The 16,146-nt window shown below is 37.2% G+C and overlaps 1 protein-coding gene across 1 annotated transcript in view; it reads right to left on the reverse strand.

Annotated features, from left to right (window-relative positions):
• LOC121329593 (potassium voltage-gated channel subfamily H member 5-like) overlaps positions 1-16,146 on the reverse strand; it is an 82,716-nt gene that overhangs the window by 15,603 nt on the left and 50,967 nt on the right. The window contains exons 8-9 of the mRNA XM_041275254.1: positions 4,915-5,114; positions 2,616-2,868 (exon numbers count right to left, since the gene is read on the reverse strand). Coding sequence (XP_041131188.1) covers positions 2,616-2,868; positions 4,915-5,114 — 453 coding nt within the window. The remainder of the gene's footprint in view (positions 1-2,615; positions 2,869-4,914; positions 5,115-16,146) is intronic.

The raw sequence follows: 16,146 nt of genomic DNA on the forward strand, positions 1-16,146 counted from the left end.
GTGAAGCTCTCAGCACACCATGCCTGTATGACAATGGATCTTTGCTATATAATGTATTCTTCAGAGATAAAATGCAGCATTTTTCTCTTTTCAGAGGTTTACTGCAGACAAAAGGGCAGAAATGTTTTCCATTCTTCTGAAGATAAAACAAATCGGGTTAAATATTATTGCAAAAAGCGAGAAACTTAGTTGCATATAGAAGCATTTAATTTGTTTGTTTGAGTGATTCCTTGATAGAAAAGTTTTCGTCAAAAAAAGGCCCCAAAATCAGACAGCTTTTACCCTGGTATTGCAAAATACTTCGGGTGTACAAGGATATCATGGTCTGTCAGAAATCTCCTATCATTAGCCATCACTGTTCCCAGTCTGAGCCATGATTAAAATACTGAATCCCTCTTTAACCCATTTTATATTGTAAATGCAATTGGCCTCCTGAAACAAACTGAAAAAAAAACAAGGTCGATTTTGAAGAAGAGTTTATAGCTGAGCCCACAATTATTCTGCCCCTGCGAAAATTGACTGGAATATGACAGGTATATGTGGGCAGCAATCAAACTACAATTACTAGTCATCTTAGTGTCCTGCTAATAGCTAAACATGTTTTGTACTGTATGTCCTTGAGAAATATTATTATATGCCTAAAGTTAAGAACATGGTTATGCATTTCTGTAGAATTTTACAATTTGCTGTAATGATGTCTTATTTATGAATCCCATTGCAGCAGAAAAGGGAAATCAGAAGGGAATAATCTTCACATCTGCTCAAGAGACCATAGAATGTTTTTTTCAGCCCTAACATAATGTCTCCTTCACCAAATGGACAACAAATTACCAGTCTGCTTCATTAAAAGGCTAAGTTGATGCATTTACACCATAATGAAACCTCTAATTGCACAACAATCAGGAAATACAATTACAAATGATTAAGTGCTGATGATAAAGTTGTAGTAAATAGTTGCAGTAGAAAAAAGTGGGGAGGGGTGGGGTACACATATTATATGTTGGATAATTCTTACTTTATAATAGTTATACAAATAAAATATTACACAAAATCAAACTAGTTTTCTTAAAAGGACATTTGAAATTTGGAACCCCAGTTTATCCTTTCAGACCGAGCCAGGGACTCCAGCTTGTTTAGTTAGCTAGCTTTATGCAACACTGTAAAGTGCTTGTGTAGTAATGGCGGATTTAACATACAGGACAGAACAATTTCCTTGGAGAAGAGCTGCTAAAAAGTGCACATGACTAATGATATCATAGGAGCGTTCAATCCAACCTTCACCATCATTTACAAGACGTTAATTTGCAGGTTTGGAAAATAAGCTCGCAAAAGGCGTGGAAGGTTAGCAAACTAAAACAGCAGCTCCATTAATCGAGTTAGCAGAGGTATCTCTTGTTGGCACTTACTCCTTCCACAGAAGCAGAGGCGCAATAATCAGCCTCAGGAACCTCTAATTGACATGTTCTACTATATACATTTTTTTTTAACCTTGGGCAACACTGACAGTCCCTCAAATTTCAATATGTAATTGCAAGTGCAGCGGTGAGTTTTGAATCCATGATCCCTTGATGTGTAGGCAAACGCTCTGACAAGTTAGCAGAGGTATAGAGTACTGTATATGGTTTGCCGTGGGAGGAAAAGCGTCTCATATTAAGTCTAGAAGGCAAAGGGCTATAATTTACGCCCAAAGAAGTCCAGCAGTATCTTGGTTATCTTTCACCTAACATATCCTATGGGGATGGAAAAACGTCTAAGTGATTCGATACATTTCAATAGTACATATAACACTGGAAGGCAATTCTTCAGTATTTCCTTTCCTTCTATGCAAAGAAAATCTGTTTTCTTCATACCGTGGGATCCCTGAGGCTGTTATTAATAATAATGGATTAAAAATGCTTTGGGAAGCTAAAACTCTAGCTCGGTGCTCACGGCTCTTGCGAGTGATTGCAAAGGCAGAATAAGCAACACATTTAAGCATTAATCCGATTATTCTGTGTGATGGTGGCATTTGTGTACACATCGTTAATGAGGCTGCAGGGCCAACAAGACAAAATAAAATGAAGTACATGCAGTACTATATAGAGGAATACATAACAAACTGGTTATGGCTAGGGCATCTGCCGAATTCATTTCAATCCAATTTACTTTTATTACATTTCCAGCTACAGCAAATTACAAATATGTACGTAAGGTAATTATCACTGTGCAGCAAAATAACTCTTGGTTAAATAGCACTTAACACACCTCAATTAATCCCTGAAAACAGCCATATGAGCATTATGATAAGGGGTGAGTTCTGAGCAGTTAAAAACATGTGCAGGCATGATCAGGTTAGCAGTTCTTGGATGGTTTTTGTTTTGGAAGCTCTAAAATCTATTGGAAGAGAGAATTGTCATTATAACTGCAAACATGCTCCCACTGTAATGAGTAAAGAATATCAAAACCTGGTTATCTTCTACTAATAACTCACTTGAACGTGTATCTGTTTACTAGGAACCAATGAATGCACATTGGAAAACCAAGCTCTATCTTTGACTGTCTGAGCTGCTTGACTCAAGTTCAAATGGAAAGATATTCGGGTCTCCTGTTAAAATGCAGCCCAAGTTCACCCTTACCGAGAATAGCTATAACCTCGTCGTCTTGAATGACCTCCAGTGACCCCGAGACCACAAAGCACAGCGAATCAAGGCTCTCGCCAGAGTGATAGATGAGGTCGCCCGGGGCGCAGTGGGTGGTCTGGAACTCGACGGCCAGGGAGCGAAGGCAGCCGTCGCTGGCCAGCCGGAAGGCAGGGTGCTCATTGAAGACTTCCCGGTTCAAGTGCACACAGATATCGGCCCTCATGTCTTTGGGGCAGATGGAGAGAACCTGCAAGGTGGAGAGCAGGACAACAGGTTGTAAACTTTTTGAAATCCTGTGTATGATACTTTTTTTAAAATTAGTTTGCTATCACTGTCTCTTAAAATCAAATGCACATTTTCATAGCACTACAATGTCAACAACACATGAAGATGGGAGATGGAAGATGAAGACTTCTCGTTGAAACGTTTGTCTTGTATAGCCAAAATGTGTGTACCGCTATAGACAATGTTTACATCGCACTATAAATTAACACATTTTGCTTCATATATCTAATGAACACCTGCTGAATAATGTTAGGTTAACACACTGAATTACATACCGCTTTGTAGTTTTCCATATACTTAACGAAAAACTGACACAAATTGAAAAATGTAACATTTCAAAATCTAAAATGAAATACTATACTATTATGGCTTCTGGTAGACTTTTGTGATATCATTTTGTAGTTTCTTTAATTACATGATGTTAAATAAAAGATCTAAATTATGTTCTCATCATTTTTTTTCTTTTTTTTTTTAATTATGTCTCAATCCTTAAAGTCTAGGTGATGCAAAACTTTTGGCCATAGCTGCACATTATAGTTTCATACAGATTTACCTTGAGCTGATAAAAAACCTTCACTCTGCAATGTATCAGCTTGCTAACCATGTGTTTAAAATAGTGGAAATCAAGCAAGCACTTCTGCCTTTACTTTTTTAAATTGCTCGTAACTGTACAAACCAGCCCTGTGTATTTTTGATCAGTTGGTGAGCAGGGATTCTGGAAGATTGAGGCTTGCTGACAGCCCAAGCAGAATAGTGCAAGCTCACTGACATTATGAAGAGTCTGCCGATGGAGGTGGTGTGCTGTAATTGAACATGCCTGAAAAAAAGTGTCTTGCCTCCTCCCTGTTTCGAATATAATGGCTTATCTCCTGTATGAAGGGGGCAGTAATGGATCAATCTTTCATGCACTTTCAGATTTTGTGGGCTACAATAATGTAAAAATAGGTACATACAACCCTGCACCCAACAGACAGTAGTTTGCAGCAAGCAGATGGTTTAAAACGTATTAGAGATTGAAGTGATTAAGATCATTAATCAGCAGCTATTGAAAGCCGGGTTGACTGTTTCCCCTCAGACACACTTGAGTAGTTTTTTATCTTTCCAATCACCGAGTGACTCAATTATCACACATTTTTATGTTCTTCATTTTGGAAGTTGTCGAAATCCCCATCCAAACAGTTTTAGTTCCTATAATTTAGTTATTCCATGTAAATAACGTTAGAGGTGCAAAAATGATATTGTACAAAACGTACAATAAGATATAATATAACAAATATTAGCTCAATATGGTGTATGCCTAAACATCATTTATGTTTTACTAAACCAATGATAAGATTGCTGCTGGATATTATTGTATCTTTCTAACCAGGAATATAATTCACCAGGAATTATAATCAGTCAGCATCCATTCTGAGAGGAACACAATGAGCTCAGACACAGAGCTGCAGTTCTGGAGAACAAAACACTTCTGAAACTCACTTCAGTTACAGATGTTCCTCCATTCGCATGCTAATTCAATACATTAACCTGTCACATTCTTTAGCTATAGATTATAGATAATAAGGATTTGGAGAACATTTTATGTACAGTTTAAATGAAAAATCTGGGCCCAATAATTATTTTTTAAATGTATATTATTTAACAGTATCAGATGTTAACCCTTTGCTGCCCAGTGTCCAATGTATCTAGGAATATAACCATTACGTAGGTGTGAAGACCTACCCAGGACAATAATGGCTTCTTTTCTGGCTGCAGAGATTCAGAATTGTCAGTGTTTGCTGTACTTTTTTGGCTTGCAATGTGTACTTGTTACGTGGGTCAATTAAGCAGAAAAACAACAAACTAGATTGCTAACACTCTTGTCCAGTAACATTTTCTTTACAGCCATGATAACACCCTTGTCTGCATCACTCCACGCCTTTACCAGAAACACATAATAAGAAACAACTGATACGCATCAACAGCTAAACATGGTCACAGCGGCGCCAACGCAATAAGCACTTTCTACCTTTTCTGTGTCAATGCCTTTTGACATGGACCATGTGGACACAATGTAATCCATGACACGCTCACTGAGGCCCTTGGGGACCTGGTAGAGCTTGAGGAAGTCCCGCACGTTGTTCAGCATCTCGTGGTAGCGGTTGGTGTTGGCATACATCTGCTGGAAGATGGTGGTGACATTTCCGAAAATAGTTGCATACAGGAGAGCTGCAAAACAAACAAACAAACAAAAAAAAAACAATTCTGCATTTAAATAAGGATCAGGGCAGACGGTTTGCAAGATTCAAATGCCAACAGAAATATGTCAGCCGTTATTTCTATAAGATGTCTGAAGAGGTTAACTCTAGACTTTGGGGTCTGGCTGATCTCATTTTTTTTTTTTAACAGAAGTAATACGCTGTAAACATGTTTGATCTCGATAACCACTGGGCCCTTATTAATTATTAAAACAGTGGCAGTGTTGAGATCCGCCGTACTTCAGATCAATACCCCTTCGCTCCAAAAATATGCCTGTAGTCAAATGCGTCTAAAATTCAAGTCATCTGGAAGGAAAGAGAAGTGGTATTTTTACCACTCCTGCACCTAAAAATACTTTAATACCAAAATACCAAAATAATATTCAGAAACAGCACTTGAATGTTAATGCTAGCTTAAGAGTCCTTTCTCTGGTAGATTAAAGTGAGGACCAGCGCTAACGGTATTTCACATAATGTTGTTTTTCACAACCTTGGTACGTAAAGGGTTAAAGTGGCAGCAGTATTTTGATCTGACGCTGTTTAGATCTCCTGTATTTGGCTAAAGAGATATTTCTGATGTTTTAATATTTCACAGCTTTATGGGGTTTATTAGACTTATTCAGATGCAGTAAGTATTGCTAGAGCATTCGTTCAAAGCAAGAAACCCCCACAAATCAGTGAAGCTGTCTACTTTGCCTAGCACATGTATTTTTTTTTACCTATACAGTTATGCAATGTTCCAGTATCCAATTCTGCTGCAGAAAGACTTGGGATGTTTATTCTTAGCTTCCACAGTCGCGTTGACTGACAGATACACTGAATTAAGACACAGTTCCCCAGTGCAATGTTGCCATAGAAACAGAACCCAAAATAGTTCCTAAAATAATTCATCTATTTTCTAATATGAACAAGCTTAAAGAAGCAGTGTTGGAGTGCTGTTAAATGCTCAGTTCATCTCTGTCAATGGTGCAATAAAGGCAGATTAACAATTTATGAATGTTATAGCTATGGGATTATTGATTCACTTTGTTCATAACTGTGTAGACTGGGAATACCAATTATAATATTTAAGATGTTTCTTCTGCAGCCTTATTCACAGTTTTTTTATTAAATGAAGATTGATATTCACAGTAATTCAGTCAAACTGCAGACATTCTTTTGGTTATATTACTGTAACTACAATGAAATGACATCACTGGTGGTGTACTTCCACTTATTCAGTTCAGGTTAAAAGCACATACTGTGCAGTGAGTCATGTATACTCCACAATTAGCAGCGCAATTGTAATGCACAAATGAGCTGCTGCTGGAGGTAAGCAAGTGTACTGTACTTAATGTGAATTAGTATTCTAGTTTCATACAAATAATTGAGGCTGAACGCCATTAAAACATTTGCCATCACAAATGAAATCGTATGACCAGAAGAAGCACATACCCCACTGAGTCTTGCCCCCATTAGTGTAATCCACTGCAATTCTGACAGTTCAATGTTTCTCTGTAGTTCTTTCAGTCTGTTGTATAGATCTTTAATGCCAAGGGCATCGAGAAGCTATAAGACCGATGGGACAGGTGTGTCCAGTTTGTGCTGGTAAGGATGAATTTCCACTAGCTGAAAAAAATACTCCATTTATTCAAATTTGAGGGTGGCTGTCCAGGAAAAATTTGATAGCCCACAATTAAATTTTCTTTAGATCTGGTCTGTTATCAACCAAACAAGTTTCTGAAAAGGGAATATGTTAAAATGTTCCATAATAGTTTTTGAAGAAGAAACTAAATAGTCCTCTTTATTATTAATTGCTCATTGAGCAAAACAAAAAAATGAAATTTAAATTCAAACAAATGCAATGGATAGTTTTGAGTAAATGTATTTCAAATCAACCTGCAGAGTTTTGAAAATCAAGCCTTAATTTGTCAGGGTTTTTCTTGTTAGTTTCATACGATCATTATTGTTTTTATTTCTCTCAGAAGATGTTCCTTTTGCACATCCAAACAGGGTCCTCTGTCACTGTTTTGCTTGTATGTCCTCCAAGACTTTGCCTGGCAGCATTATGTTTTCTCTGTTACAAACCAGGAAAATCTGACTTCAGCAGATTAAAGCTAAATCCCACATCCCCTGCTGCATATTCCAACACACCAGAGCTGTTTACATTACTGCAAAAAAGGAAAAAATCTATGAAGCCATGGTGATCAAGGGCTGCAGGAATGACAGTAGGTCAATATCGACAATTTGCAAGAAGCAGCCTTCCAGATTGCCTTGGAAGCTGTCAATTTAATTAACAGTGGGGTATGGATTTACAGAGCTTGTATTTAAAGACCCTGGAAAGACCACAAAAAATGTACAGATACTGAAGGACTGAAACTGAGGTACCATATTTTATTAGCCATTCAGTATGGTGTGTAAGTGCAAACTTATTATCGGTTATTAACAACTGTAGGATAATGCAATCAGATCTAAGAATTTTAATGGCATGGCCATTTTCATTGAAGGATTTGTGGCCATTACGTTATCAGGATTGCATACCCTAAGTGGAAAATTAACGTATAATTTAAACTGTTCACATGCTGTACAATAAAACCAGTTTATGCTGTCCTTGTATCATGCCTGTGCTTTACAGGGTTGGATTACAATTAGAGAGCATTACGCCAACCATTAGAACAGATTCTGCTATTGAAATTTCATTACAATCCCCCAGGGCATTGTTTTTACAATAAGTGAGCTAAATCATTAACGCTTTTCGTAACACAACACCCCTTTATTAAATTTGACAATTTTTACTCCTACCCTTTACTGACTACATTTTATTAGCTAATGTAATCTAATGTGTTAAAATGTATTGAGAATAGCCGACTAATATTTAGTTTTTAGGCATCTTGTTCAAATTAAAAAGGAGTGAAAGCAATGCCTTTGGAAGCGCATTGTATTGTGATTTGTCGCGCCCAGTCAGAGGGCATAACAGAACTGTGCAATCCTAATGCTGCGTGTCACTCGTGATTTATCGAAGCTCGGATCCTGAAGAGTGTGGTTATTATATATGCGCAAGCAAATGAATGTCTAGGATTGCTTTGATCAACATAGCAAGGATTCAATTCAGCAACAATTCCTATGAGAAAAAAATCTATTTGAACGTCATTTAATGTTCTGATCTTATCGTAGATCACTGTAAACTACCTGAGTCATTGAAATAATTAATTAATACAATGTTACAATGTAACAGTGGTTGGAAAAATAAATTATTACCCCAAGCAAATAATGCATATAAACCTTTGACTGGACTGAAAATACATTAAGATTAATCAAATGGAATGCTTCAGCTAAGTCAAACTAAATGTCTCATTTTGGTGGCGTTTGTAAATCATATTCCAAAAGAGGTCCCAGACACACTAGCATTTATTAAAACTGAAATACAATATTCATCTGTATCACTAGCTCTTGAAAGCATAAGCTTTGGGAGCTAATTAAGGGTAATCAACCCAATTTAAAATGGAGCATAACAAACACCACGTTAGTGTTTAAACTACAGAACCCAACATGATCTGGGGAGTCCTTATAGCATTTTACAGCAAGGCTAAAATAGAAAATACAGATCAAGTGATATATCAATATTACGTAGAATTAGATTTTTTTTTTTTTTAGAACAGTACGATATACAGTACATATAGTCAGCAGTGTACAGGAAGGGGCAATTGGAGCTTCTATGTAGAGCTCAGCCAGCACATCTCAATCCTGCTCTAAACACCCCCTACCCTCCATTCTTGCAGCAGTCTCTGTTTGACATGGTGGCATGGTGCCAGTTGTGTTGTGTTTTGGTTGCTTAATGATGTGGACTAATATCCACTAGGAGCAAAGCTGAGACCATCAAACTCATTTTACTTAAGAAGAGCTGGATTTGACGAGGGCCTCCACAGATGAAGAGCATGAAAGGCAGGTGCATTAGCCTGTCCTGCATCCTCGCCCCTGGTGCATGTAGATGCATTTCTCAAAGCTTATATACTCCTTATCAACGTCGAATAATTCATTGTATTTAAATTCGCTGCATCTTGCCTTCAAATTTACACCTCTACCAACCATCAGCCATTTCTTAGTTTTAAACAGAACTTTGCTCTAACCACAGGACTTTATCCAGTGAGCATAATACAGCACAGGCTGCTAAGATGGTGCTCCACAGTCATGTTACAACACACGTTACTGGCTAGAAAACAAAAAAGAGGTTGAGATCTTATGACATTTATTGAGTTTATGAGTTTATTCACTGTGTCAAATTGCCACTGAGGGCAAACATGACATTATAAAAATAAAACTGAAGACCACGATCATTCATATTCTGCTGAATGTAAAGTCTGAACTATATCTCACATATATCTATATCCATATATTTAATGTGCCTGTGTTGGTCTTTTAAAATTTCAAAAATTAAACATAAGAAGCAGTGCACAGACATTAGGAGTAATGGGTTGTTAAGCAAAAAAACAAGAGGAAAGATATTAATCTTACATTATAAAGTTAACTGTGCATGACTTGGAACAGTCTGGAAAATGGTTGTAGAAGCTGGAAGCCTATTTGGCTTATAAACATGTTCCTAGAAACTTGACCATTTCTAACCCTCTGGAAGAAACTGACTGGGTGGCATTTTAATCCCATTATAATGATGTAATTGCTGCTGTCAATGCCATGCATAATAAAACTGTAGCTAAAGTCTGTTTGAGATAGAGCTGTTGTCATTGGTTTGTCAAATACAAAGCATGAAGTTAAGTAATTTAGACAGTCCAAGGTTCCTAATTTGCATTTGTGTCTGTGTTTTTGCCCTCTTTTCTGTGCTGTTATGAGATTAGAGCAAAAATCAAACTAAAATGTAGACACTTGGAAAATGAGAATCTTTACAATGGGGTTACTGACTTTCAATAGTGTTTTTTGTTGACAGTCACATTTCTGAGCAATAAGGCTGATAGAAATATGCTCAAATTTCAAAAGCACAGCAGTTTTTACCTGACAATCTGACCATCAAACATTTGAGGAGAAGAGTAAGACAATTGTAATGGTATAAACTTGCGATAAGGAGAAGTTTAATCATTGTTCTCATTAGCTTCTGTAATAGCGTTCAAATTGAGGCACAGAAAAATAAAGTGGTGCTTTCCATCCATCTGTCCTTCCATTCTTTAGAACATAAGAACATAAGAACATAAGGTCTTATGGGGAAACACAATATGAGCAATATAACTGAAGAGCATTATAAACGGGGGAGGGGGGTAGGTGGCGTCACGGGACATGTCACACACCTGACTAAAATACAAAATGAAATAACCCCCTCTCTAGAATGCATATATAGTGAAGCAACAATGTAACTCTCCGTGAATTAACAATGCATATACATTGCATGAATCGCTATATATAGTGGATTGGGGGGACATGCCGTAGGAGCATTATATCCGAGGCGCGTTATAACTGAGAGCCTTATAGCTAGGGAGCATAAATATATAAACCTCACATGAAAGGTGCTCTGTTATCAAAAACAAAGAAAATGTTGATGATGGCAGACGACATAACTGGCTTTGCATCACATCAGCCATTGGCAACTTCTGAAGCACTATACAGCAGCTCTCCTTTTATTCACATATCAATTGGAGATACCTGCTCAAAGCAAGGCACAGTGAGGTAACTGATAACAAAATAAGTTGGTCACTGCATGGTCTTCTAAAACACAGCAGCTTTCCAGGATTGACAGACCTGCAAGTACTTATAGTGGAACAAACCACTAGGGAAGAACACAGTAGGAATTGTAAAACAAACTTGGCAACACATCCCAAGAGGTGATTTTGATTTGAGTAAGAAGCCCCTAAGCAGGAGTCTGTCTCTTAGCTGACAGACAATGAACAGGATACATGCCTTTTTGCTGATTATACATTGGGGAAGTCTAAATCCACATCCAGACTTCCAGGAGTATCAACATATCAAGCTAATTCGAACCGTAAACAATTTGACCCCAGACCTTTAACTTAACCCTAACCTTAATGTCCAAATCAGATTTCACATTTGCAGTATACTGTACACACACACTGGACAATGAAGAACTTAAAATGTTTTTGCCGTATCTGATTGTTTACTGCAGAGGATGTGTTTTCGATTTGGAAAACAGAGTACCTGGGATTTAAAAATGTCCTCCATTAAAAACCACTGATGGTTTGTGTGCGAAGTGTCTGTTTGAACGGAACGAGTTGACCAAAAAAATTATCATCTGTGACAACCACAGAGGACATTTTCAAACTTCATCTCAAAGTTATGCTGTTTTCTCATTAGAATCAAAGTTAAAGTCAGGTTGCCTAGAGCCAAGTTTCAAGCACGGTACATGCTGCAGAAGTTATAGATGTCAAATTATTATTTTCTGTGAAGGGCAAATTGTCAACCATCAGTTGACATACATATTGAGAGTTTTCCAGAAATGTATTTTTTAAACCTGTCCTGTGCCACAAAGAATGCTTTATTGGCACTCATCCTTTGGGGATGCTAATGAAGCAAAAACACACACACTGATATTTGTATTGCATGTAACCAAAAATCATTAATCTTACTGTGCTGCACAACACATGTGAGTTCTTACAAAGGTCACAAATCACTGCTACAAAAAAAATGGTCAGATCAGTCTACTGGAAAATGTGTCATTTCTTTGCTCCCATATTGCTGGGTGGAAATTACATTTCAAAAGAAACAAGAAAAAAAAAAAACAAGTAATTTCAAAACACTACTGTCAATGTTAGGAAGACAGTAGTGAAGAGACTTGTTACACAGTTTTTCATTTGCAATCTGGCCATTCAATAACATGGTTCATGGTTCAAACCCACAAATGATTGCATTAGTGATTGTAAAAGGGTACTGGCAGGGCTGGTTACCAGCAGGAGGGTGACTCAGAGACAGAGAGCTGCAGTTAAAACGGAGCATTCACCTTCACTGAACCATCTCTCTCAAGCAAAGTATTTGGTTCCCCTTTATACAATGTGGCTGGGTCTTGACTGATGATCAATTATTCAATCAAGACCCAGTTACATTCCACACGTAGATTTGGCAGGGATGGAATTAACTCCACCCCTGCCAAACTTCAAAATAATAAATCTTTATCGGAAAAACGCCTACAGCCAAACAAAACACTATTTGCAGGCAAAGATTCCACCCTGTTGTACTCATAAAAACTTTAAAGCTTCATCATGACAGGAAATCACTATGATGTTTAGATGTCATCATATTTCATTGTGGTTGGCAGTTGTTTAACAGCTCTGTCAATTTGCATAACTAAAGTGGTGTCTAAATCATTTTAGAATGTAGTTGTTGGCAGTGATTCATAAAGCGAGTATGCCACTTCTAATAGTTTTTCTGTGGATTTTGATAAATACTGGCAGGAACAACACCAGCACTCACACTATCTGGGGCTCTGCTGAGTGATGGCATGGCGGGGGCATCGTTTAAGATGAGTTCATGAAGCATTTGAAAGGAAAGTTATAACATCAGGAAACATGAGGATCGGAGCAGGAGTGGACAGAAGCTGAGCCTTGAATCCACTGTAAGCTGCTGGTGACAGTGGCTATGGTACACCACTATGGGAGAAACTAAAAATGACTGATGGCCTACCTAAACTGTTGATAAAGGACACATTGCACTGTAACTAATTCGAATAAGATGTATAGCTACCGCTGAGGTCAGCTCCAGTACTGTGTGCCAAGAAGAAGATCTGCAGCAAAAAGTTAACTTGCAGCAATACTTAAATCAGATATCTTGAGAGAGGGAGCGCTGTTTACTAATGTTGGAATACTTCTGACCTCGAGCAGTAGAGTGTTAATTTGAAATGTCCTATGAGTAATGAAGGGACATGTGAACCTTAAAATGTTCAAGGGCATGTAGAACAAATCCTGCACAATCCCATCAATTCCATAGTTCCTGGAGGCTGTTTTTTAAAATCAAACTGCAGCAATAGATATCCAAACTTGTCTTCCCTGATTTGGCTACTAGGCAGTAGTTTGTGCATGCCTACATCCTCCCGTATTAAGTGGAATCAGACAGTTCCACACATTTAAATAAAACATGGAGGAATGTCAACAAATCAGTAGAGACTGAACCTTCCTGGCAGGACAACCAAAGGCTGGAAAAGGAAGAGAGATCAGAAATAAAGCTAATTAAACGAGTGTGTAAAAAGTGAAAAGATTGCAGGCATCCTACTATGGTTTCTACTAATAGGCTTTACTTTGCACTGAACCATAGAACATGTTTTTTTTTTTTTTTTTTTTTTTTTAAGAAATTACAATATATTACACACTTTTTTTGTTTTGTTTTTAACCAACCAAAAAAAATTGAAATCAATCAGAAACATCAGCATATTACTCACATAACATCCATACTTACTTACATTATCATACAGGCTTACAGTATAGAATCATATTCTAGATTTTAACTGTGTGGCCATCCAGCCTTCTCTTGGAGCACATTATCTTGACTATCCATGAAATATGAATTTGCAAAAGGCTGTTTCCCAAACAAAAAGGTCTTCTGCTTTTATAGGTCAAGTGTCAAGTGTATTACCTTCATCAAGAAGTTCTGAAAAATATGACAGCTTTAAAAATAAATAAATAAATAAATAAATACTGATTAACCATGTCAACAGAACATTACCATTCTACAGTGTTGATTTATTATCTAAGATGACACAAAGGTAAAATGTTCAAGATCTTCAATCAAGTCAGCCTCATCCTGACATTTACCTGCGGTGACATTAACTGACATCTCTACAAAGCAGCTAGTGAATACTGACTTTGCTGTAGTACAACTACAGTATAAACAGCTCTACAGTCATGTTAAAGATCCTTATTTCTTATTGTGGCGTGTTTGTGGGGCAACACAAACTAAAATTTCCATTTTGGGCTCCTGAGGTGCTTTTTTTGAGCTGTTCCAACAGGTGCTCCCAGAACTGCCCCCCACCACACACATGCACTCTAATCATATCCCCCTCACCCCACAAAGAACCCCCAAGCACAAAGACTGCAGTTAAAACTGCAGTAAAAACAGATATTTGTATAGAGAGAACATTATACTGTTGAAATTGCACACATGTTTTGCAAATGTCTGAGTTGTTTAACATTGGGGAAAAAAAATATTCATGTTTAGATATTAAATAGGAAATCAAGCCGTTTATGAACTGAGCTCTACAGATTTAAGTAGGTTGTGGTTCATAAGTTATTCAGCAGAAAAACCTGAATGAGGTCAGTGATATTTTAATAAGTCTGTTTTATTAGGGTGACCTTCTTAGGGTAAGCAGCTGGAGGTAACAGATTCGCTTGTTGACTGTTTGGACTTGCATCCAGTTATAACTCGTCCTATCAACTGTGAATGGTGTTCTCAAGCACTAGCCAGGCAGAAACATATAGCTCTAATTACATGACGTTCACAGTAACATTTTTTGTGGTGGACTAAGGGGGGGAGGGGTCTATTTCACCAAGGCTCCAAACAAGCTTTGCTTTCCTTAGTTTAATTGAAGCTAACCTCAAAATGAATGGCACAGCCACTGATGTTGTTATGTGCATATTACAACATTTTAAAGGATTTAGATTTAAATAGACCTTAATGGTATTTTCATTAGCTTAAGAAGCTTTGTGTATAATCTGCCACGTAATAAATATGACACAGCTTCTACAGGCACACATAGGCTTGTTATTTAGATGAGCTTTGAACATGCTCTTATATTATTATGGTGAAAACCATCGTATAAATGCAATATATTGGTAGAATTGCAGAATGCATCATATAGACAGCCTGTCTGTGCACAAAACTAAAAATAACTCAGAACACAGGTTTAGCTGACATTTTATAAAAGCTGTCTTACTTGCTACCAGTATTAAGGATCAGTTTATATAACCGATGTGTTACAAAGATGTGTTATTAGGAACCTTAATTCCAAACAACTAAGTTTGGCATATATAAGTTAAGTGAGACCATTGTATTTGTATTCAAGGTAAAGCCTGAGAGCTAAAGTGTGTGTTTGACTTGTAACAGGGTGCTGTTCCAGATAAAGTTCCCTCTTCGTGGATTTCAAATTTAGCAAACAAACCACAGTACATACAGTACATATATACGTAATTTAACTGCTTTACGCCTCTACAGTAAAAAAAAAAAAGAAATAACAAAACAAGAAGCATGTATTGAAGTGCTCCAGTCACATAAAAAAGCCCCATTTCTCCAAAGGTTCCTCTTTAATCAGAGCTCTGAGGATTTCAACAGACCAGGCTCAGAAATGAGAGCTGTCTAAATAAAAGGAAGCAATGGAGCAAGCTTTTCAGAAAAATGCTATCCAAAAGGGAATTGCAAATGAGCAAAATAACATTGGATTTAACTGAAGCGATGCAGAAAAGTACAGTTGCCTGATGAAGATGAAGATGCATAATTGTAGAATACAGGGTGATAGTTAAACATAGATTGTTATTGGGCTGAGTGGAACTAGAATCAGTTGTTAGATTGTGGTGTCAAGCTGCAGTGACTGGTGATCAAGGGTGCCTGGTTCAGTCGTACAGCCACTGGCCAATCAGAAACAATCATGGAAAATATGTAATTAGCTCCTGGAGGAGGTGAGTTATTGTTTTAATGAGCCAGCCATTAAGCAAGGTCCATGTAACTGACAATAACAACAACAAGAATAACAAAAACAAGTAATCAGAAGAAAGTTAGCAAAACCTTTGAAAGATTTCCTTCCATAATTACAATATGTTCAAATTGTTTTCAGTTACAGATAGACATTTTCTTTTACCTTGCTGTATAAGTAAAGAGGCCCATTCCACTCCAGGGTTAACTCAATTCATTTTCAATGAACAGCTTGTGTCAGTTTTTATTGGTAAAAAATAACTTGGATTTTATGCCTGATGTGGAATTTGAGATATTTGTGTTCTGGGATTGTTTTTGTAAATGTTATTAAACATGTCCAGCACATATTTGTGTAATTTGATGACAGTGCTTTCTGAGAATACAATCCCTCAGTT

Source organism: Polyodon spathula, chromosome 17 (genome assembly GCF_017654505.1).
Source record: "Polyodon spathula isolate WHYD16114869_AA chromosome 17, ASM1765450v1, whole genome shotgun sequence".
Lineage (NCBI taxonomy): Eukaryota > Metazoa > Chordata > Actinopteri > Acipenseriformes > Polyodontidae > Polyodon > Polyodon spathula.